Source organism: Bombus fervidus, chromosome 15 (genome assembly GCF_041682495.2).
Source record: "Bombus fervidus isolate BK054 chromosome 15, iyBomFerv1, whole genome shotgun sequence".
NCBI lineage: Eukaryota > Metazoa > Arthropoda > Insecta > Hymenoptera > Apidae > Bombus > Bombus fervidus.
The window spans coordinates 9,961,131-9,981,107 of record NC_091531.1 but is presented as its reverse complement, the minus strand read 5'-3'; the positions used below and the strand labels follow the sequence as shown (position 1 = coordinate 9,981,107).

General features: G+C 40.0%; 1 protein-coding gene across 5 annotated transcripts in view; it reads left to right on the top strand.

The window, feature by feature from the left end:
* Window positions 1-19,977, top strand: part of Heph (polypyrimidine tract-binding protein 1 heph) — a 432,396-nt gene that overhangs the window by 31,247 nt on the left and 381,172 nt on the right. The window contains exon 2 of one of the 5 annotated variants that reach the window (XM_072018577.1): window positions 7,333-7,357. The exons of the other annotated variants lie outside the window; for them this stretch is intronic. Within the exon in view, the coding sequence (XP_071874678.1) occupies window positions 7,333-7,357 (25 nt within the window). The remainder of the gene's footprint in view (window positions 1-7,332; window positions 7,358-19,977) is intronic. 5 annotated transcript variants of the gene reach the window in all.

Genomic DNA, 19,977 nt, shown 5'->3' with positions numbered 1-19,977 from the left:
TTAGTTCAATGTTTTAATCGTTTCTTGAAATTGAAGAATATATAAAAGCGTCCTTCTTATATGCCCGGAATTTTCTTGCTTCAAGAAAATTCAACCGCCTTCCGACGAATCTTGTTTTCGTTCCACGTCTTATTACCACAGACGTATTTATGAAATTGTACAGAAAAGCTCGTTCTTTGACACAATTCGTGTCATCGTTCGGAAGAATTGTAATTTTATTTCAAGTAACGATGTTTGTTCAAACACGCTGTTACTTTTCCCGTCTTTCTCATTTCATATAGCGTCTGTACAAATTTATGTTATAAAATTAACCGCAACAACGAAATTGCCATTGTACACTGTTGTACATTTTATTAACGATCTCTTCCTCCTTGTCGCAAAGATTTTCAATCCTCTTTCTTATCTTATTTATAATTTACACAGCCTTGTATCGTATCTACGTTCTATTAATAATTTCATCCTGCTTATTTCGCGCAAATTCCTTCCCTCTATCTCATCCACGTTTAAGAATACTTTGACGCTTGATAAGAAATCCGATCGACCCCAAGGTCCGCTCGAAGTCACAAACGAAACGCTTCGCGACAAATAGTCGATCGATGAACGCAAAATGGCATCTGGACGGACGATCGTTTCGATCGCCGCGACTGTTTGCGGTCGTGGAGAATTTTGAGTGTGCCGCTTCGTTGGAAAGGCAATCTGTCGTATCGTCATCGATACGTAACTCGAATGCGTTCGATTATTTGCTTATTGATGCGTGTAGCTGCTGTTCGCATGGCATTCGGGTGGCTCATAAACGTTCGATTGGACGTTTAGTTCCGGATAACGAGCCCCGGATTCGATCCGCACCACTCGTTTTACGCCACGCTTTCTCCGTTTCCCTCTTTCTGCTAATTTCCCTTTTCGATAGTGCCTGATGGTCATCGATGTCAGTTTTCTTTGATCCTGGCCCGTGTATCTTCTTCGTTTCGACCGTTTTCACGAGCTTTATCGTCTCCAGTGCCAATTGATACTGGGTAGAAATAAAACTGCGTAAAGGAAATAATAAACTTTTATATTTTAAACTCTCGCTAATAGCGAGCAATACAAATTATCCCAAACCTTTGGTTCAATCGAAAAATGGCATAAAGCAACGATCGTGTTACGGTGCGGGTAATTAACGTTAAATTAACGAGCGGGCAATTGTTCCTTATTTAACTCGTTGTCTTGAAAATTTAATCTGATTTTCGATTTTCAAGGTGTACGTATATTCCTTTGATATGTTTCGTTACTTACAGCGTGAATCGGTATTAGTTAGCGTTTGGCCAATCCTAATAAGCCAATTTGTAGCAAACGTAAAACTCTCTTTCTCGTTTTATTTCATTTCTGACAGAACCGAGCTTCGCTTCGAGTTTGAAAATAATTGCTTCGATAGTGACTACTGCAACTTAAAATTGACTTTGACCGTTCAAACGTAAAATTGATTTTATTTTCATTGCCTGGAAATATTAAAAAAAGAAACATCGGGAAACGCGATAGACGCTTTGTTGATACGTTTTGCGTCCTATTTTTACCTGTAGCACGGAAACGGAATCACGATCTCCGTTTGCTGGGCGTGGACTGTAATAGGATTTTAAGTACATTAAGCACATTGCACGATGCATTTCCAGCATTCGGTAAAACGAAGTGAGCGCGTTGGGTAAGTTATTACGGTAACCTAGATATCATACGTCTAATTTGCTTTGTGTCATCGTTCAGGATCGTACAGGCTGATTCGAAACTCGTCGCATTTCTGTGTGCGCATATATACCGATGTTCTCGAGCGTCGAGTCTAACGGTTCTCACTGTTTCTGGTCTTAAACAAACAGTGATAATTGAAACAGATTATGCCAGCGAACAGATTTTACACGGTAATTTGTACTCCGTCGGACTTTGTACTTTTCCCATCGTATTATTATCCGGACATTTGGATATTTATACATTTATGACAAATGTGTAAAACGCGCAAGGATTTTCTTTTAATTTTAAATAGTAATTGCAAATTTTGTAATTTCCACGTGTAAAATGATTTCCACGTCGAAGCTTGTTTTTCTTGTTTAATGTATCACAGAATTTATCATTATTTATATTACGTACTTTTCTACGATGAACGAACTTACGAAAGTAAGATCGCCAACAAGCTGAGAAATCGCAAACACAGGACTAGCAACTTCCAAACTTCCGACTACCGGAAGAGAGCTATCCGCTCGGACGATTAGACAGGCCCGTGCTTACCATTCGATCAATCCCTAATTACATTTACCTGTAGCTGCTGCATCATCCTACTCCAGCTTGGCTCTATCTACCGATTACCGACACGCGCGATCATGCTGATACGTGTCGCTGTGTACGTTCATCGCACACAGGAACCCCGTGCAACCTGGTTCGTAGCCGTTTCGAGTGCCAATTCCACTGTTACAGATTATGCTGCTCCGCCTCTTTGCGTTCTTGGCACTTGTACGACGCACTTATACGCCTGTTCCAAGGTTTGGTCGTAAAACGACTGAATCGCGTAAAAAGTGGAGAACCAACCACGACGAGTGGTATGGCGACGAGTAAAAATGTTGAAAATCATTAATTATACAAACCTGAAAGAAAAGAAAACGCGTTTAAACTAGTATGTAATCTCGTTTAATCTAATCATTGTAATCCATTTAATATTAATTTAGTAAGAAGGAGATACAATTTAAGACGCGGTTAATTAATTCCATACATGGTCGAGCGAAAGTTAAAACCGTTCGAAGCGAATTGTAAAATGCACATTGTGAATCATTGGTGAGCTTTCGCGGAAACGGTGGTTGTCGCGGTAGTTCGATTAAATGATACAAAATCGATTGTTGTTCGCTGCTGGCCGTGCCACCGAAAACGTTTCGCCATTCTACGATATTAATGCCAGAAGCTTTCGGTGTGTTTCCGCCAACCCGATTATAAATGAACGATATTGGACACGGAGGATGGCGGGAACAACGAGGAATTTGAAATATTAATTCGTTGCTTTGTTACATAGTTTTCAACTTGTTCCCGACGCTTTTGCAAGAGATTCCAACGACCACCGATGAAAACGATAACAACAGGGAGAAAAGTTTCCTCCGATAAAACCTGGCATTTTCTCATTAATCTGTGCGCGAAGGAGCGCAGACGAATACGTTTAATAGAAAAGATACGCGGCAATACCTTTGACCGTTCGCAAATATTTCCACATCTTCGCGTATTATCACAGGGCTATGAAATATAAATAAACGTCGAATAAAAATTGACATGCACCCACGAACGTATCCAAACCGAACTCTTTTTACGGATATATCGTGTGCATTGTACGAAACTTTACGAAATTTCGTTAGCGCTGTATCGCGACACGACCATCGCCAGAAAATGGAAGATAAAATGCACGATTCTCTGTCGCGAAGAACAATTAGCTCGGCGATCCGTCCGCTAAAATCGAGCGTCGTCAGGTTTTTCGCGGGGGCCAACCGTCCGCTTAATTTCCTTAGCGAGATTACGTATCGCTGGGAAGGAATTCTAATTAGTCAGCACGACGGCAGGCGCTATCAACCCTTTGCGAACGGCTGCCTGTTAGCCTACGATAACACGGCCTGAGCCACCCATTCGCAGAGGCGACCACAAGGCGCTTAGGGGTGCCTCGACTTAGGCCGACGATGCTCGAACGCGCGTGCAAACCTGCCTACCCTGCAAAAATCTTCAGCGTTCATCGATGGACGTTTAAATTTGTCTAACTTTTCTTACATATCGCTCGAAAGTTATTACACCACGAAATTATTACACGATAAAAGAGATACACGAACAAAAGAGAGGGCGGACAACCTGTCGCGTTCTTTCGTCCATTTTATTTTTCTACTCTTTATTCGTTCCTCTCATTTTCCATCTTTTCTAGCGTTAAACGATTGCATAAGTTCGCGAAGAACGTGACAAAGTTGCTATTGATAGGTACACCTATAATAGGCGAGACTGGGAGTGGAACGAAGAAAATTGAAAAAATCTTACGCGGTTTACAACTGATTATTCGTAGGTGTAAACGTAGCAGAGCATTTGTTAAACATTTTCTCGCGCTAAACATGTTTGCGACGGTCGTTTGCTTCGATCCGCAAAATTTCTCGATATTATCTATCCAGAATATAGCGAAAAGCGTACATTCGATAATGCACTTTGATTTAAGTCGGTATCTCAATTCGATCCAAAGTTACAGGTACTACGAAGTACGATAGACGTGTCTAAGTCTATAGAACTATGAATGGCAGATCGCAGTTGTCTGACCCACATTTTTTCCAGGAAATGCGTACGCTTAGTAGTAGCGATAGTAAAAAGACGCAGACGCTGTCTGTCACTGATCAGCGCACTGTTAACGACGTTGCGATTGGTCGATGACGCGGTGCGAGCGAGAGGTCCGTGCGTGTGCAAGAGACAGCGACAGAGAATTGCTGAAAAATTCGGTTCTCTTCGAACGACGATATCTCAGCAACGGAAAATCGGATCGAGATGAAACGGCAAGCGTTTCACACGGGAAGGTTTACGCTTTCTCGCGACTCTGACCGAATCGAAAGATTTCCATTGGTTTTGCAAAGGTAATTTTTTAAGCTTTTGCTAGTTTTGATAGAGTTTACGCTCGTAGTTGAGGTTTATTTATTGGAACGACAAATTTCGAACAAAGATCTCAAATGAAGGAAAAATACAAGAAACAAAATGACGAGCGACAGTTATCTGTATAGAGGTCGTTGTTGTTTTCGAGTTATTTGATAATTTAAATATACAAGCGAATCTTTGCTTATTCATAATCTAAAAAAGTAATCACGAGCGAAGTACCACGAGTGGATTGCGGAATGTACGTACGAATGAAATATTGATTGTACGAATATGGACCACTTGCAGCTTTCTAATAATTTAGACTACGAAATATTCATCGACCTGTCTCGAATTACAAAAACGCTCGTAAAATACTAAATGATAATTTTTCTTTTTTTTTTAACGATAACGCAATGTAATATAGATTTATAGAATATTCATCGAACGCCAATTCTAGAAATACTCGTAATTCACATAATAATCGGACCTATTTTCCATGTGAAATCAATATTCCAGATTAAGTGGCAATTGTTTAATAATAATCTCTGAGTAGCGGCAGACCTTTGAAACATTTATCAAATTCATCGTGAATTATCGAAATATTAATAATCGAACGAACCGATAAATGATTTTCAGATTGAATCGAATCACGATTTCCAGTTAAATCGAAATCTTTTTTCAACGTGATTCGCTCCAATACTTTCTGATAATTCGCTTGTGTAGGCTTACGGAAGTATTCGTCGATCTATCTCGAAATATTGAGAATCCAATTGATCGCGAATGGAGGTGGTTGGGAATGGATTATCGCTGCCTGAATATGGACCATTTGTGAGCTTTTTGATCATTCGTGTCAGTGAGTTTATGAAATGTTGGTTAATCCGTCACGAAATATCTCGTAATCCAAGAAATTCTTAATGGATGTTGGAATTTCAGAATACGGATGGAAATTTGCGCGTGTCGTAATTAAAAGACAGCTGTAATTCGTAATTTTCTTTGCTATACAAAAGTATAGTGTATAGACAAAAAAAAAAAAAAAAAGATCTTTTTATTTTTAAGCTCAAACGTTCTTTTAATTAAATTAAATTAAATTAACCGCCTTAATCTTCCTAGGTCACTGGAAATTTCCTATAACGAACAACCGTATTTCTGTCTCTTATTTTTAAGAATGCTTGATGTTTAGGTCGGACGAACGGAAACGTATCATCAAGTAGATACTAATATTTCTTCGCATTTCATGCTGTTACGCTAATCTCTTAACAGATTTTTCTTTCTTACGTTTAACCACGAAATTAACTGTAGAATAATTTCTCTCTCTTAGTTGATTTTATTAACAAGGTTTCCCTCCCGTATAACTTCCATTCTAGAGCTGTCCTTAACAAATTTTTGGGGAAGAAAATAAAAAGTAATGGAATATTATACTGTTGCAGGTAGACTAAGAAGAATTGTTCCTTTTTTTTTTTGCAAAATTCGGCGGCATTTTTTCGTTTTTGGGCGATCCTGCACCGAAGATATAATCGAAGAAGAACTTCAAAATTTGTAGAAAATAGTTCCTTCGCCATCGTTCTACCTTATTTTATAAATTAGAGCTGCAATATTCGTAAATTGTAAACTATCGAAATAGATTTATAGAGATTTCTTTTTCTAACAGTTTCTCTTTACTTATTTAATGTTAATTTATTTATGTCATGCGAGTGAGTGATGCGACGAATCACGTGCGTTCTCCACTATAACCTGTTAATAAATAATATTTACAGCATTATGATCTAAGGCTATTTTCAACGGACAATGTAAATATGTGTAATATCTTTTCAGGATTGATAAACGATGCAAAATGCCAACCTTAATCACTGAGCGTTACATTTTATTCCATTAACGAAAATTATAAACATCCCTCGCTTTAAAAGTAATCAATAAGTGTAATCAATAAGAAGCTCCGAATAATCGATACACGTGTAATAAATTATCGCGAATTGTTGCTCGAGTCGCAAGCAGGATCATGGCGCAGCGGATCAGCATTTCTTCTCCGATCATCGTACAAATCACCCTCGAGCATTGTACACTCTCTTTCGACCCCTCCCCCTGTGACCCCGCTTTTCGTGTCTCTTTGTCTCCTTTTGTCTTTCTGTCTGAATCTTGCACCTTCGTCCCTGCCATAATCATGTTCGTAGATACCCTCTGGCTGCCAGAATATATATATATGGGGGATATTCACGGGATCGTTCCAGACATTAAAACGTCTCGAGAATAACTCGTGTACAAAAATATCATTCGAGGCTTACTTTTTAATTATCGGTAATATCCATTATGATAGTTTACGCTAAAATCAATGAAGCAGTTGACGAATCAAAACCAAGCAAACATACCGTATTAAAATATTGTTTTACGCTCTTCTGAAATCGTTTGGAAATTATTCTACAAATAATAGTAGTAGTAAAAGTACTTGGTACAGCTATGGGAAATATTATCATTTATAATTTGACGGTAAACCACGAACGGCACTTTTATACACGAACGTTTTTCATCGTTTTAACGTCTGCAAACGATCCTACAAATATCCAAAATATATTTTCTCGCGCCTTGTATACGGCGCCTTTTAACCGCTTGGCTCCTCCATTTTCTCTCTGTTCTTTGTCCCTTCGAGTCGGCCATTTTCTCCAGTCGCTTCTTAACCTCTCATATCTGTCTTGTATTTATGTGTACGTTTTGTCTAACTCTTCTCTTTTCTGTTTTACTTTACAGAGATACTCTGCACAGCGGGCAAAAGGTACGAGCCTCCCCTACATTACAGTTGTCTCTTCTTTTTCTTTATTCTGTTTTTCTTCTCATTCTTTTCTTCTCCGTTCCTTTTTCGTTTATTTTTTTCTCTTCTCCTCTTCTTATTCTTCTTGTTCTACATAGGGCGAGGCATATTAAATACGAGAATATTGAATATTTGTGAAAATATTAAGAGTACGAGAAAACGACGATAGGCAGAGTCGAAGCGTTTCGTAAATCTATATTTTTATCAATATAAGAAGAAAAAAAAAAAGAACGAAAGAAAAAAGAGCGAGAGAAAAAAAGAAGAAACAAATCGTTAAGCTTTCTAAAAACGTACAAAAGTCTGCAATCTACTTACGAATCGTTCGTATCTCGAGGCTTTGGACGAACGAAATTCTATCGTCAAAAAATTGGCATAAACGCATCAACGTTGCCTATCAATTAATCATTGTTTTCAGATCTTACCAATATTCTCAGAAACGTTTAATTTTCACGTTCTGCGCGTATCACTCGGTACTTTCCAATCTCTCCCTTGTCTGTCACTCGGTATGTCTCTGTCTTTCTCGTCGTCTTTATGGCTCTTCCGTTCCTCACATGTTTTCTGTCTCTCACATTCATCTCTTTCACTCACCATCCTAGAGCTGCTGTCATATTATTCGAATAATCATCGACGAAATATTACAAAATTTCTCTCGATAGTCACTGAACGATTACAGACGATTTTCGTCGTGAAAGTGTTTATAAGGTAGGATTTTTCGAAAAACCGGGTTCACCGAGCTAATCGAAACCAAAGAGTAAGGAGGAAATGTTTGGTTTTGAGAATTTGAGTCGATGGCCGACCTGGGACCATGGGAGACCACAGGGGAGAAACACGATTGTCTCTCGTTTATGGTTTTTCCAGGTCTATCAATTTCTTAAGAATGCCTGCAGTAAGTGGAATTCACGTCTAAGTAGTATAGAACAGGTATGAAGTCATTTGGTATGGTCCAGAAGAAGAAGAAGAAGAAGAAAAAGAAGAAGAAGAAGAAGAAGAAGAAGAGAAATCAATGTCTTGAAGTAGAAGAGCACGAGAATTTCAGAGAAAATATTTATTTGTAATTTTTCATGTCTCTTTTAGGTTACGCGCACAAATTATTGATTATTAATGGATAAAAATATTAATTTTTAACTGTTGGGATAAATACTCGTTAAAAAATTACGAACAGTATCCTTATATTCATTGGTAAAGACGAAACACTTAAATTTGGCAGGTGATCTAATATTTGTCCTTATATTCATCTTTTATCTAGGCTTAAAAATCTAAATTGTCATGTTTTTCCTATGCGGTCTTCGTATAGGATCGCTCAAGTATCTTCCTGATTTTGTTGGAAAATTAATATAATTTCAGAAGAATTATTAAATATGTTAATATTCATTTTTTTAAACAAATATTATTTCAAAACAGAACTCTGGCTCTCACGATACGATATCAATTTTTCAATTCCTACCAACTTCTATTTTATGATTCAACGAAGTACGAATCGTAGAAGATTGGATATTTCGTATATTACAACTTAATACATCTCAAAAACCTCGCAGAGTTATAATATTTGTGTTTCATCGTATCGATTAGGGATTAAATTTGATTATAGCGAGCGAAGCTTCGAGTCCGAACGAAGTAACGAATTTTTCCTTTCTCTTTTGGATCTTCCCTCCGCTTTTCTTCTTTTTTCTTCTTCGAAGCTTCTTGTTGGTTTGAATAATTTCGACAATTCGGTGATACGTTTCGTCGGCCCGGCGTTTTTATATAGAAAATACGTCGATTTCGTTGGCTTTTACTAAAGTCGCGGGAAAATTGTCTTTTCCGACCTTCCATCGGCGTAGGGCGACCCCGTAAATGTCGACGATACGATCCTGCACCCGAAAATCTCCCTTTCATCTGTCTCCGATCTGCCTCGATTCACGTAAGTAGACAGACTTTTATTTATTTTGTTTGCCATACGTCGCGGGCCCCCTCGCTTGTTTGTCCACGAAAATATTTAAGGACGCCGATCATAACAGAATATACGGAAACGGTTCCGAATAACTGGGATTTCCATTTTCAACGAAGATCTCGTGTACGTTGTTAACGATACTCGCCATAAATTAACTACTAGCTAAATAATCGTTCTTGGAAATAATTATAGTTACACGTGTGTCCTTTTTATAAATATCAAGACACGAAACTCGAACGAATCGAAATAGTCATTGAGAAATTGTCAAGATTATATTTGCGTACGTAGTAACAATTACTATAAGTATATAGTAGTATTTTCGAGCTCTTCCAAATAATTTAGAAGAGAAAAATTATATATAAAAATAACCGATAATACCAATTAATAGTTGGCGTATTTCTCGTTACATTACGTTAGAAATGCAACAAGTTTTAACGATAAAGAAGCAATTGTCTTCTGAATTATTATCGTTGGTTCTCTGAACTCTTCGTCGTTTTATTGCACTGTTAAGGAATTAAACGGGTAATCTAAGCCCCATTATCCACTTACACCAATATCAAACAAGGGAAAAAGTAAAAAGAAATAAAAAACCGGGACGAGAGAGAGAGAAATAATTTAAAGAGAAGGAAAAGGCTAGATTGAAACAGTGACGAAGGTGAAAATATCCAGAATCGATCGCCAGGTTCTATATATAAAACGACTGGAAAGGGTTGGGAGGGGGGAGGGGGTGTGGAATGTTACAGCAGGGGTAAAACGTTCGAAGAGAATAGTTTATTTCTAGTTGCTTTCCAGCTGGTTACCCGAGTAAATCGGTATCCACGTAATACCTGGCTTTCCACGGGAACGTTCGGATATCCGATTATATCCGACTATGCCGCTTTCTCAAGGAGCATTTGAAATTTAAATACGATTCACCGTCTTCTGCCGTTCGATCCACCTTCTGGACCAGTTTCGCTAACACGATGAAACCGTGCTTTCTAGATCCGTCGTCGACCGGATCTCCTTCGCTCGCCAACCATAAATTCCTTCAAATTACCATGAATTATTTCATAGTTACGCGTAATAATCTTTTTAGTAACGCGAAGATTGCATTGGACGTACGAGCGAACAATTTGAATTTTTCAGTGAAACTCAGAGTCTATCTAAGAAGGAAATATCGCAAGCCATTTATGTGCCAAGCTGATGAATTCCATCACGGCAAGATGCCGCGTCTTTGGACGAGATTCGATCGTCAAATCGCTTTAGTATGTCGTCCGTTAATTGCAAATGGCTATCGGATAAGGCACGTTGCATCGATCGGAACACGTGGTAATCCGAAGGAGTAACGTCTAACGAATAAGCTGATTGCCGCAAGACGTCCCAACCAAGATCGATATGACGTCTCTTGTCATAGAAGCAGTGCCCGCCTAGCGTCGTCACGCAGCAATTTCGCAGAACGTCCTCCTTTGTCGATCCGACCGACGATTCGATCTTGTCCAAAGACGCAACATTTTTACGTGCTGGAATTCATCTGTCCGACGAATGGCTTAAACTTACAGAAAGCAACAGCGAATATTTCGATCGATCGATTTGTTGTACCTTTTTTGAAAATGCACGTCCCCAGTTTCATTGAAAAATTTGGAAAAAATAAATTAAATGCAATCAAACGAATTTCTATGATCATTAGGAAGTTGTTGTAAGTAAGTGCAGCGACGATCTTTTTTCAAGATAGAGTTTCTGGAGTTTCTCGATTTGAAAGGAAATTCGCACGAAAGCGCGGAACATAATGATAGAGTGAAACGGAAAATTTAGTATCGATTATTTGGCAAGTATCATGGCGGCGAATTTGGCAAAGACACGCAGTAATTGGTACACGTCAAATGCACACGTAACGCAAAGCGCATTTCTACCGTCGATGGTTTGCGTTTGAAAAAGTTGAAACCCAGCCGCGGCTGAATTCGACAGAAAATTGATCTGTTATTGCATAGAATTATTAAAAAAAGGAGGAAACCATTCGCAGAGCAGGGAAAAGGTCGCGATGCAATCAGAAATCGTATAATTGATTAAAGAGAGAAGAAAAAGTATCTAATAAACGAAGGATTCAATGATTTTTTTCTTTTTTTCGGGATAGACATTTTTTCTTAAACACAGCATTCACTGTGTTCGGCTAAGATCATATTGATAAATGGAATAGTAATTTGGAGTTACGTGTTATTCGCGAAGTAAATTTGTTAAATTTGTCAAAGTAAATTGTAAAGGCAGACGAGGAACGTTGTTTGAATTTTGAACTCGCAATCGAAGAAATTCGTGAGAAAGGAGAATCCTAAAAGTGGAAAAAGACGAGTGCAAAGAAGAAAAAAAAAAGGACAAAAATTACTACGGCTCGTGCTTGATAAGAAGTTTTCAACTCGATATCGTAAACGTTAAAAATCCAAAATTCCAAAGAAAAGGAAAACAAGGAGACCGTGAAGCTTCGAAAAATTATACAGCGATGAAAGTGAATTCGATTTAATATCGTAAACGTTATAAAAAATACCGAGCAACGTTTGAAAGTCGCAAAATTCGAGACGAAAAGAAAGTACAAGTCCCCGTGAAGCTCCAAAGATGTTTCAGAGCAATAAAAATCCGTCAGAACCGAATTTTCCCTACTCTTCTAACCATTCGATCGGCGACAATCGAATTTCAACGGTGAAAATCCGTGGAAGGTTGGCGGACGCGTGTCGCCGCGGTTCATCAGGAAGCATTGACACGTTCCGTCGATATTCCAGTCGATATTTTCGACGTGGCTCTGTGTTCGATAACGAGGCCGCGCGATCACCGGATGTACTCCAGTTTTCGCCTCCTTACCCCTCCCTCGTTCTCTCTCTCTCTCTCTCTCTCTCTCTCTCTCTCTCTCTCTCTCTCTCTCACACGTGATCCTTGCTCCCTTTTGTCCCATGTCTCGCATCTCTCGATTTCGAGTAGAGTGTCGAGTGCTGGAGGACGGCGATTAATCTACTCGAATCGCTAATTAACCATTTGATGTCGAACCAGACTACGTGGACAGTGTTTGTCGAATCGAAACTGTCTCTGTCCGTGTTTCAGACATCTTTGAAATTTAAATGAAACTTCTTGGGTAGGTTCTTCGAGTTTATTAGTCGCTCGTTTGATACTGGACTCGACTGCGTGAACGATGTTTCGTGTACCGTAAGTGAAATTTTACTCTCGGAATTTCTTGGCTGATTCTTGGATTACTTGGGTGGCTCCTTTTTCAAGACTGTTACAGGGTGTGCGGTATTTTCAAAAAATGAGTTACGCGTACTTGTTAGAATATTCAATATAGAAACTTGACTAATAGCGTGTATAATTCAAAAGCTAATTCCATGGTTTTCAAGGAATCCTTAGATCCTCTTCGTAGAGGCATCGTTTTTCGTTAAAGTTGTAAAGATCGATCACGCATTGCCGATATCTCGTGTGTTCGTTAAAGTCGAACGACGAACGTATTCAGTTTGGTCATCGATCGAGGAAAGCCGATCTGTTAGCGTTGTCCAGCGAGTGAAACGGACCAGCAGGAAACCCGGGAGAGGCTTAACGGACGTATACGTCGAACGTTCGTGTAAGGGACGGATAATTTAGGTCAGCTTTAGGTCGAACCATCGGGGCCACGTCCCTCCACAGGGATAACGATCGCTTCCCTCGATACATAACAATAGTCATTAGCGTATCAAACGATTTGCTTTCCAAGAAGATCGTCACGACGACGAACATCCTGAACAGCTGGTTTATGGTTGCCTTCGTTTCATCGTTAAATTGATTTACGAAGAGATAAGACGCTGAACGTTCGTAAAAATCCTACGTTCTACGTTCTTTCGATCCTAAGTTCTCAGATCCTTCTAAACCTTTTTCAGTTCTTTGTTGTCTTATTAGCTCACGTATTATCGTCACGTGCGAATAATTTTGCCACTCTCGGTGCATATACGCTACATCTTTCAGTATTTTTGCTCTTTTGATAGAGCGAACGGGTTAAGTCTGAGTTTCGATGTAATTCGCCACGTTTGCGGCGTATTTACATTTCCGGCGTCTCTTTTGGAGCACGTTGGTCCAGGTTCGCATCTCATGTTTAAGGATACGACTTTCGATAAGGGTCTCCACTTACCGTATCCTCGACGTTCATGCATGCACATTATGTATAGAGGGACACACGTGGATCACAGTGACCGCAGCGTGCATTAAAAGGAGCTGGACACCTTCATGAAACATTCAGAACGGGCCTAAAACGCGCATACGCCAACCTTCCTGTGATCACATGCAAAACAAACCTGAACCTTCCGGCTCCCTCACCTAATTAATCAACAGAATCGCGTTTGAAACATGGACACGGAGACGCGTTATGGATTTTGAAAAGACGCGATGTAAATCGACGGAGGAAAGGCAATTGTCTATAGAAATTTGAGGATCTAAGTTTCATAATCGAACAATAGTATCTCCGATGGTACTAAACGTAATTTAATAATAAATCTAATAACGTAATATTTTAATAAGAATGATAAATGTCAACGGTAGCTTCGTCCGAATTCTAAAAATTCATGCCATCTGCTTGCGTAATATAAATTTGTTTTGTCAAAGAAATATGCGTTCCAGACGATGTTCCTCGACTCGAACATGTGCCCGCTATGCGAAAGGGAAATAAACCTCCTATACAATTATAATATCCTCTATTGCCAGATCCCTTGGTCGTATCTTGGTCGGGTTCTTTTGTCGCGTGTTTGCTCGTCTAACGAGGTCGCATGTTCTCAAGACGAACAGCGTTTCCGACGTTCCTGATATTTTCCAACTTTTACTGTAAACATCCTGGCTCTCGGACTAAACGTAGACGCGGTACTGTGCGTGTGGAAGGAAAGGAACTCGATAATTGATGGACATTCTTGAAGAAGTTGTTGTGGAAATAAGGAACGAAGGGAGTAGAATGGCTGAGGAATGTTTGGAGATAGGGAAAACGGATGGAAATTGTTCGCGAGGGATTTGAGAAGGGTTTCGAACGAATATTGGAATTTAGGATTCGAGCAGTTTCGAGATTTTAAAGGCGAGGAATTTAAGAACGATTAGGAAACGAAAAAGTTAGGAACGGAGGTATTTAGAGACGTTTGGAAATTCAAGATATCTCTACTCGATTTTTCTATGATTTTCCAATAAATTTTTATCAAACTGTACGGATTTCCGAATAACGGGCTGACAACAGTGGCGAATGTTTATGCGAATTTTGCAAGTCAAAGGGGTTTCACCCTCTTCGTTAACGTATCAATTAACGTTGCCGTCGTCGCGACGTGAAAGCTATAAAGGCTTAGTCAGAGATTGCTCCTGCTTCAACGTCGAATTTCGAACATTAAATAATAATTTGTCTTTCTTATCCGAAACGTTACCACCTCTAAAGACTTATTCGACGATCGAAATAGTTCAAAAAATGTGTCGTAGGTAAAATCCAAAATTTGTAACGGTAAGATCTCGAAAGTGTACGTTGCATTTAACCCTTGATCGTATAAATCGTAATAGAGCGATTCTACAATGAGCAAAGAAGCCCTCTTGCTCGTTTTCCACGCGTGTTATTAAACTACGGGCAGGTAGTAACGGTAAAAGCTGGCATCGGAAGTTCAGCGAGACCTCCGCAGTCATAAATTTAAGGGAATTGCAGTAAAATTGCTCCGACTAACGTCTATTAACTTTCTACTGTGCTTTGCCATCCTTATGACAGAGTAGACTGTATGAAATTAACGCGTGAAATCTCGTAGAACCAGCTTATTACACTCCTGGTAGAATTTCGTAGTCGATTGGTATGTGAATCTCCAATGAGAAACGTGGTTTAACAGCGCTTCCGTATACCAGCTGATTCTATGATAATACGAGAAATATTTCTTACTCTTTACTCGTTAAAATGCTCTTAAATAAATAGGAAATGTACCGTTGAAAGGGGCGTTGTTCTAACTCGATATCATCTCGATCCAGTCTCGAGATACGAGCCTACAAAGTTCAACATCGAGTCGCAGTGACGTTAGTCGACCATACGATCGACGTTCTTCCATGAAAACGAGTAACCAACCGAGGAATAGTGAGAAAAATCTGACGAGTCAGCGGAGTCAGTGCGTGAGTCAGACAGCGACAGCAGAACGAGAAAAGTTCTCTTCTCTTTCAACGACGACGTCTTTGGGAGCAGAAACGCTGTTTCTTAGATAGTTGTTTGGCGTTAAATCCTTTTTTAATCCAGTGATAAAGCAGTACGACGATGTATGGTGGAGTTAGAGTATAATATTATACGTAAAATATAGCATAAATACGATATGAAATATTCTGTTGTAACAGCGTTATCGACCGCGCTGATTATACCGCAATTTCAAAAACCTTCTTAAGCCCTTCTCGGTATACAACCTGAATACACGGTCTCGATGCGAGTTATTCATAGAGAATACATTACGAGAAAGCTGGCTTTGATCTGAACCGGAGTTCGAATTATGCAGACCTCTCCGCGTCTGTTTCTCGAGTGACGTGTGGCCAACACATACATACCGTGGAAACCTAACCAAAGCTAAACTGCATTAGTCGTATGGAGTAATGCAGGGGAATATTGTAGCTAGCAGAAATTCGGCAAGGGCTTAGAAAGCCCTGACCGGGCGCGTCCACGCGTAAGCCCATATTAACGGGTTTCTCCTGGCCCCGTTTCGTCGCGAATTTTCCTTTTATTACACGGAATACGTTCGTCAGCTCGCGATAGTTTATTCGTGTAAATAAATTTCCAGATGAGAAATTTTTAAGAACGTTCTATAGCGATCTTTTAAGGTATCTTTTAAAGGGATTATTTTAGGAAAGTACAGACCTTAGAGAGGATTTCTTTAGAGTTTCTTTAAGATTGTGGAAGGTTTAAGGATTTTATGTTGGAGCTTAACGCGTTGGAAAATGCGCGAAGATCGTATGGATGGTGAAACGAAACAGGACAAAACGTGGAAAATAGATATCAAAGTAAAGATATAATGGTACATACGTATGTATAATACAGAATCTAAGACTATTCGAAATTTAGCAGCAGAAACTCCGGCGTAATACGAGCCTCCGTTGCAAGCTTCTAAGATCAACAAATTCGACCATCTTTGTTTCGTTCACCGATCTCGAATTTCAATTACATTATCCCTCGGTCTGACCTGTTACGCGCACATACCACTGACGCAGGCTGCTTGCGTCAATAATCGCACGGTCAATAATCATGCGATCACCGTGCGACGATGATTATAGTTCCATTTCGCCCGTTTACGAACATGAATTAACCTTTGACGATATGACACTGTTGCGTAACAGCTTCTTTTCGTTTGCTCTAGTCTGTTCTCCCACGTTTCGAATAGATTCGGCTGATTTGTCTTCGTGTTGCTTCCCGATATTCAATCGTTTATCTAGAAACGTTGATCGCGCGTCTGATTTCTCTGTTTATCGTCGTTACACGAGGAGCGTATATATCAGCGACAGAAATTTTTCGTCATCTGAATAAATATAATTTGTATCGGTGGGACTGTCACAGTTTTTGAAATTATACATAAATCATAAATAATACAATTAGTATCGGTTATATCTATAAAAGAACACGATGTTAAACGATAAAAGTGTCAACGCATAAAAAGAATTAGAGGAAGCTGCTTGCCATAATCTCGAACAGCGTCACCTACGATTTTTAATACGTATAACGCAATCACACGTCCGACAAACGTTTTCTCTCGCATCGAGAGAGCTTCGTCGGCCTACTTAAATACGCACAAAGCGCGCGATGCTACGCCACGAATAGGGTTTGTCAACGTTCGGTTTGTCCAACTTTTTCATCGTCGAAGGCTGAACGCTTCCACTGCTTTATTATACGTATAGATGAACGAAGTGCGATTTGACCAACACAGTTGGCTAAGAACTACCTCGTTGCTGGTAGATGTAGCTCAGATCGACGTATAAACACGTTGGTCGCGATCGAACGCGAACAGAGAACACGTTGAACGAATATTTCCGCGATTTCCACGGTCGATCGCGCGGTAGCGAGAACAAAGGTGGGCGAATGACCCGATGGAAGGGGAACGTTTAAGCAGCAGAGAAAATTCAATTTGGAAAATTGATCCGGGCTCGTGTATCTCGGCTTCAATTTACCACCCACGAAAGGATCACGCTGCTGTTATGGATACTGCGGATTCGACGTGCAGCTCCATATCGCGTTGCCAGTAGAAACCAGAAACCGTATCACCCCTGGAGCCAGCCAGAACGCGACTGTTTCCCATAAATGGCCGATGGCCGGTTTATATCTAGCCAGCCCTTAATGCGCTACCTATCGATAGTAAATGTTTTCGGATCTTCCATCGGGTTGAACTTATGGTGGACTTTGTTCGCGAGACGATCACGAGGCTGCCTCGATATTTTTGCCAACGAGTACGATTATGGAAGATGGAACCGCGGCAGGAGTTAGCAGGAGTTTGGGGTTTTGCCTGCCAAGTGTTACAGAGCGCTTTTGTTTTACTATATTTCGCTCAATTTTGTCCTATCGACGGGAAAAAACCATTGGTAGTACGAAAAGGGGAAAGTTAAACAAGCGAGTACTCTGTAACTAACGATTATAGTTGCTAAGAGCTTGGCAACTACGACTAGTTACGACCAACGCGGAATTACTAAATAACAACTGGGTAGTTAAGTAGTTAACTGGCAAGCGAGGCGATTGCAGAAAAAGATGAGTGCACTTACGTAATATAGCACGGTTCGGATATGACGATGTAAAATAAGGACGATGATGTTCGACTCGCGATAATTCAGTATGACCTATGACGTCAGGACAGGTAACGAGGCCGTATAACGATTTAAGTACAAACGAAACGTCAAATACTTTTCCTCCAAGGTAGTTCTCTAGGATGGAATTAATACCGGTTGGTATTAATCTTACCTAACGATCGGAAAGATGGATACGCAACGATCAATGTATCGAAGAAACCATCGAGCGTTCGCGAAGATTCTTCCCTTACTTTTATTCGCTGGTTCACGACGATTATCCATTCAGGATGCAAGATATCGCGGGAGAAAGATATCAGTTTTTGCTCGAACTAATCGATACGGTCTAACAAAACGTTAACAACAGGCCTGACAAGTTCCGCGCTTAACGACGAAAAGAAAGGAAGGATGGAAAAATTGAACGGGTCCTGTTACGTAAACCCGCAACTATTTACCTATCCACCTTTTGTATGCCCTGGCCAGGGGTATTCATCCTTTGTCAGGAATTTCCGTCTTCGATTAACGATATCGACAACTTACGGTAGCCTCCCTCCTCTACCCTCGCCCCTTTTACCTCTATCGTACAAAAGAGTCCGCTGCATAATGCGATATTGTTCGAACCGCGTCTTCTGCCTTTATATAACTCTCGTTAAGAGAAATAATTTATCGGCGATGTGTTCAGCAGTCAGAGTATTAACGATACAGGTTTTATTCGTTCGATTGCTTAGAAAACGTTATCGTTGTTTAATACATTAGGTAATTATAGGTTATATGAAAATGTACGTGATTGAATTTTAGAAGAACGTTTGTCCGTATCCGTATAATAATTTATCGCTAAACGACTTGCAACATTTATGATTACACGCTATATAACAATATATTTATTGCAATTCTTTTCTTTCGTACAGTCTCTTTGAAGTTTTGACGACGAAATTTTGGCAAACGATACCATTTTTCTAACTAATTCTGCTAATAGTTTTTCTATTTCTAAGGAAACCGTTCTTCTTCCCTCTATCGCTGTCCTATCTCCGATCTAGCCTAAAGAAACATCGTGTTCGACCGACGCGAACCTCCCTCTTGTGTGACGCATTTGCGAAAGTTGGTGGATCGTCGAAATCCATCGCGGAACGTTGCATCCATCGGACCAAGTCGGTTGGAAATCAGCGACGGATGCTCGCAATCAACCTGTCAGCGGACATCGTCGTCTCCAAAGCAAATCCGATATTGTACACGCGGTAGTCGGTATGGACAATCAACGCGGTGACGTTGGCCGTCGAGCTAAGTCACAAAGGGAATCGCGAAGTGCGTCAGTATTGCGGCCAGATTGCCCCACGGATCGCAATATGATTCGCCTCGGTAACGTTGTATCCTAGGCTTAGATTGCCTATCCCATTGGCTATTGCATTCTCTCCCTCCTCCCACTCTCTCTCTCTCTGTCTCTGTCTCTGTCTCTCTCTCTCTCTCTCTCTCTCTGTCTCTCTCTCTGGTATAGCGTATCTCTGTTTCATTCTCTTGTAGAAGCTTCTCCAGTTTACAGGTATTCTGGTCGTTTCATTGATAATTTCAATTCGACTGCACGTTACTTCGCGATGCTCTCTGTGCGTATCCGTTGAATATTGTAATTAGACTCTTTGGGATTTGCATGCGCAATTGGTCCGTGATAATATAAAATGACGCAGAAGGTGATGAAACGTGGCGATGAATTTCGACAGTGATACCGATTCGCTTTAAGTTCACCAAGACGATATAAACGATAGTAAATTCCAAGGTAAATTAGAAATACAGTGTTCGCAACGTCTTCGCATTTGGAAGGGTAATCTTCTTCCATCTGTCGAGTTGTACGATCGCGAAGGTATTTGGACGCCGTTGTGAAAAATCCACCTACATGACGTACGTATTAACCAACAGATAAACAACCGTAAGA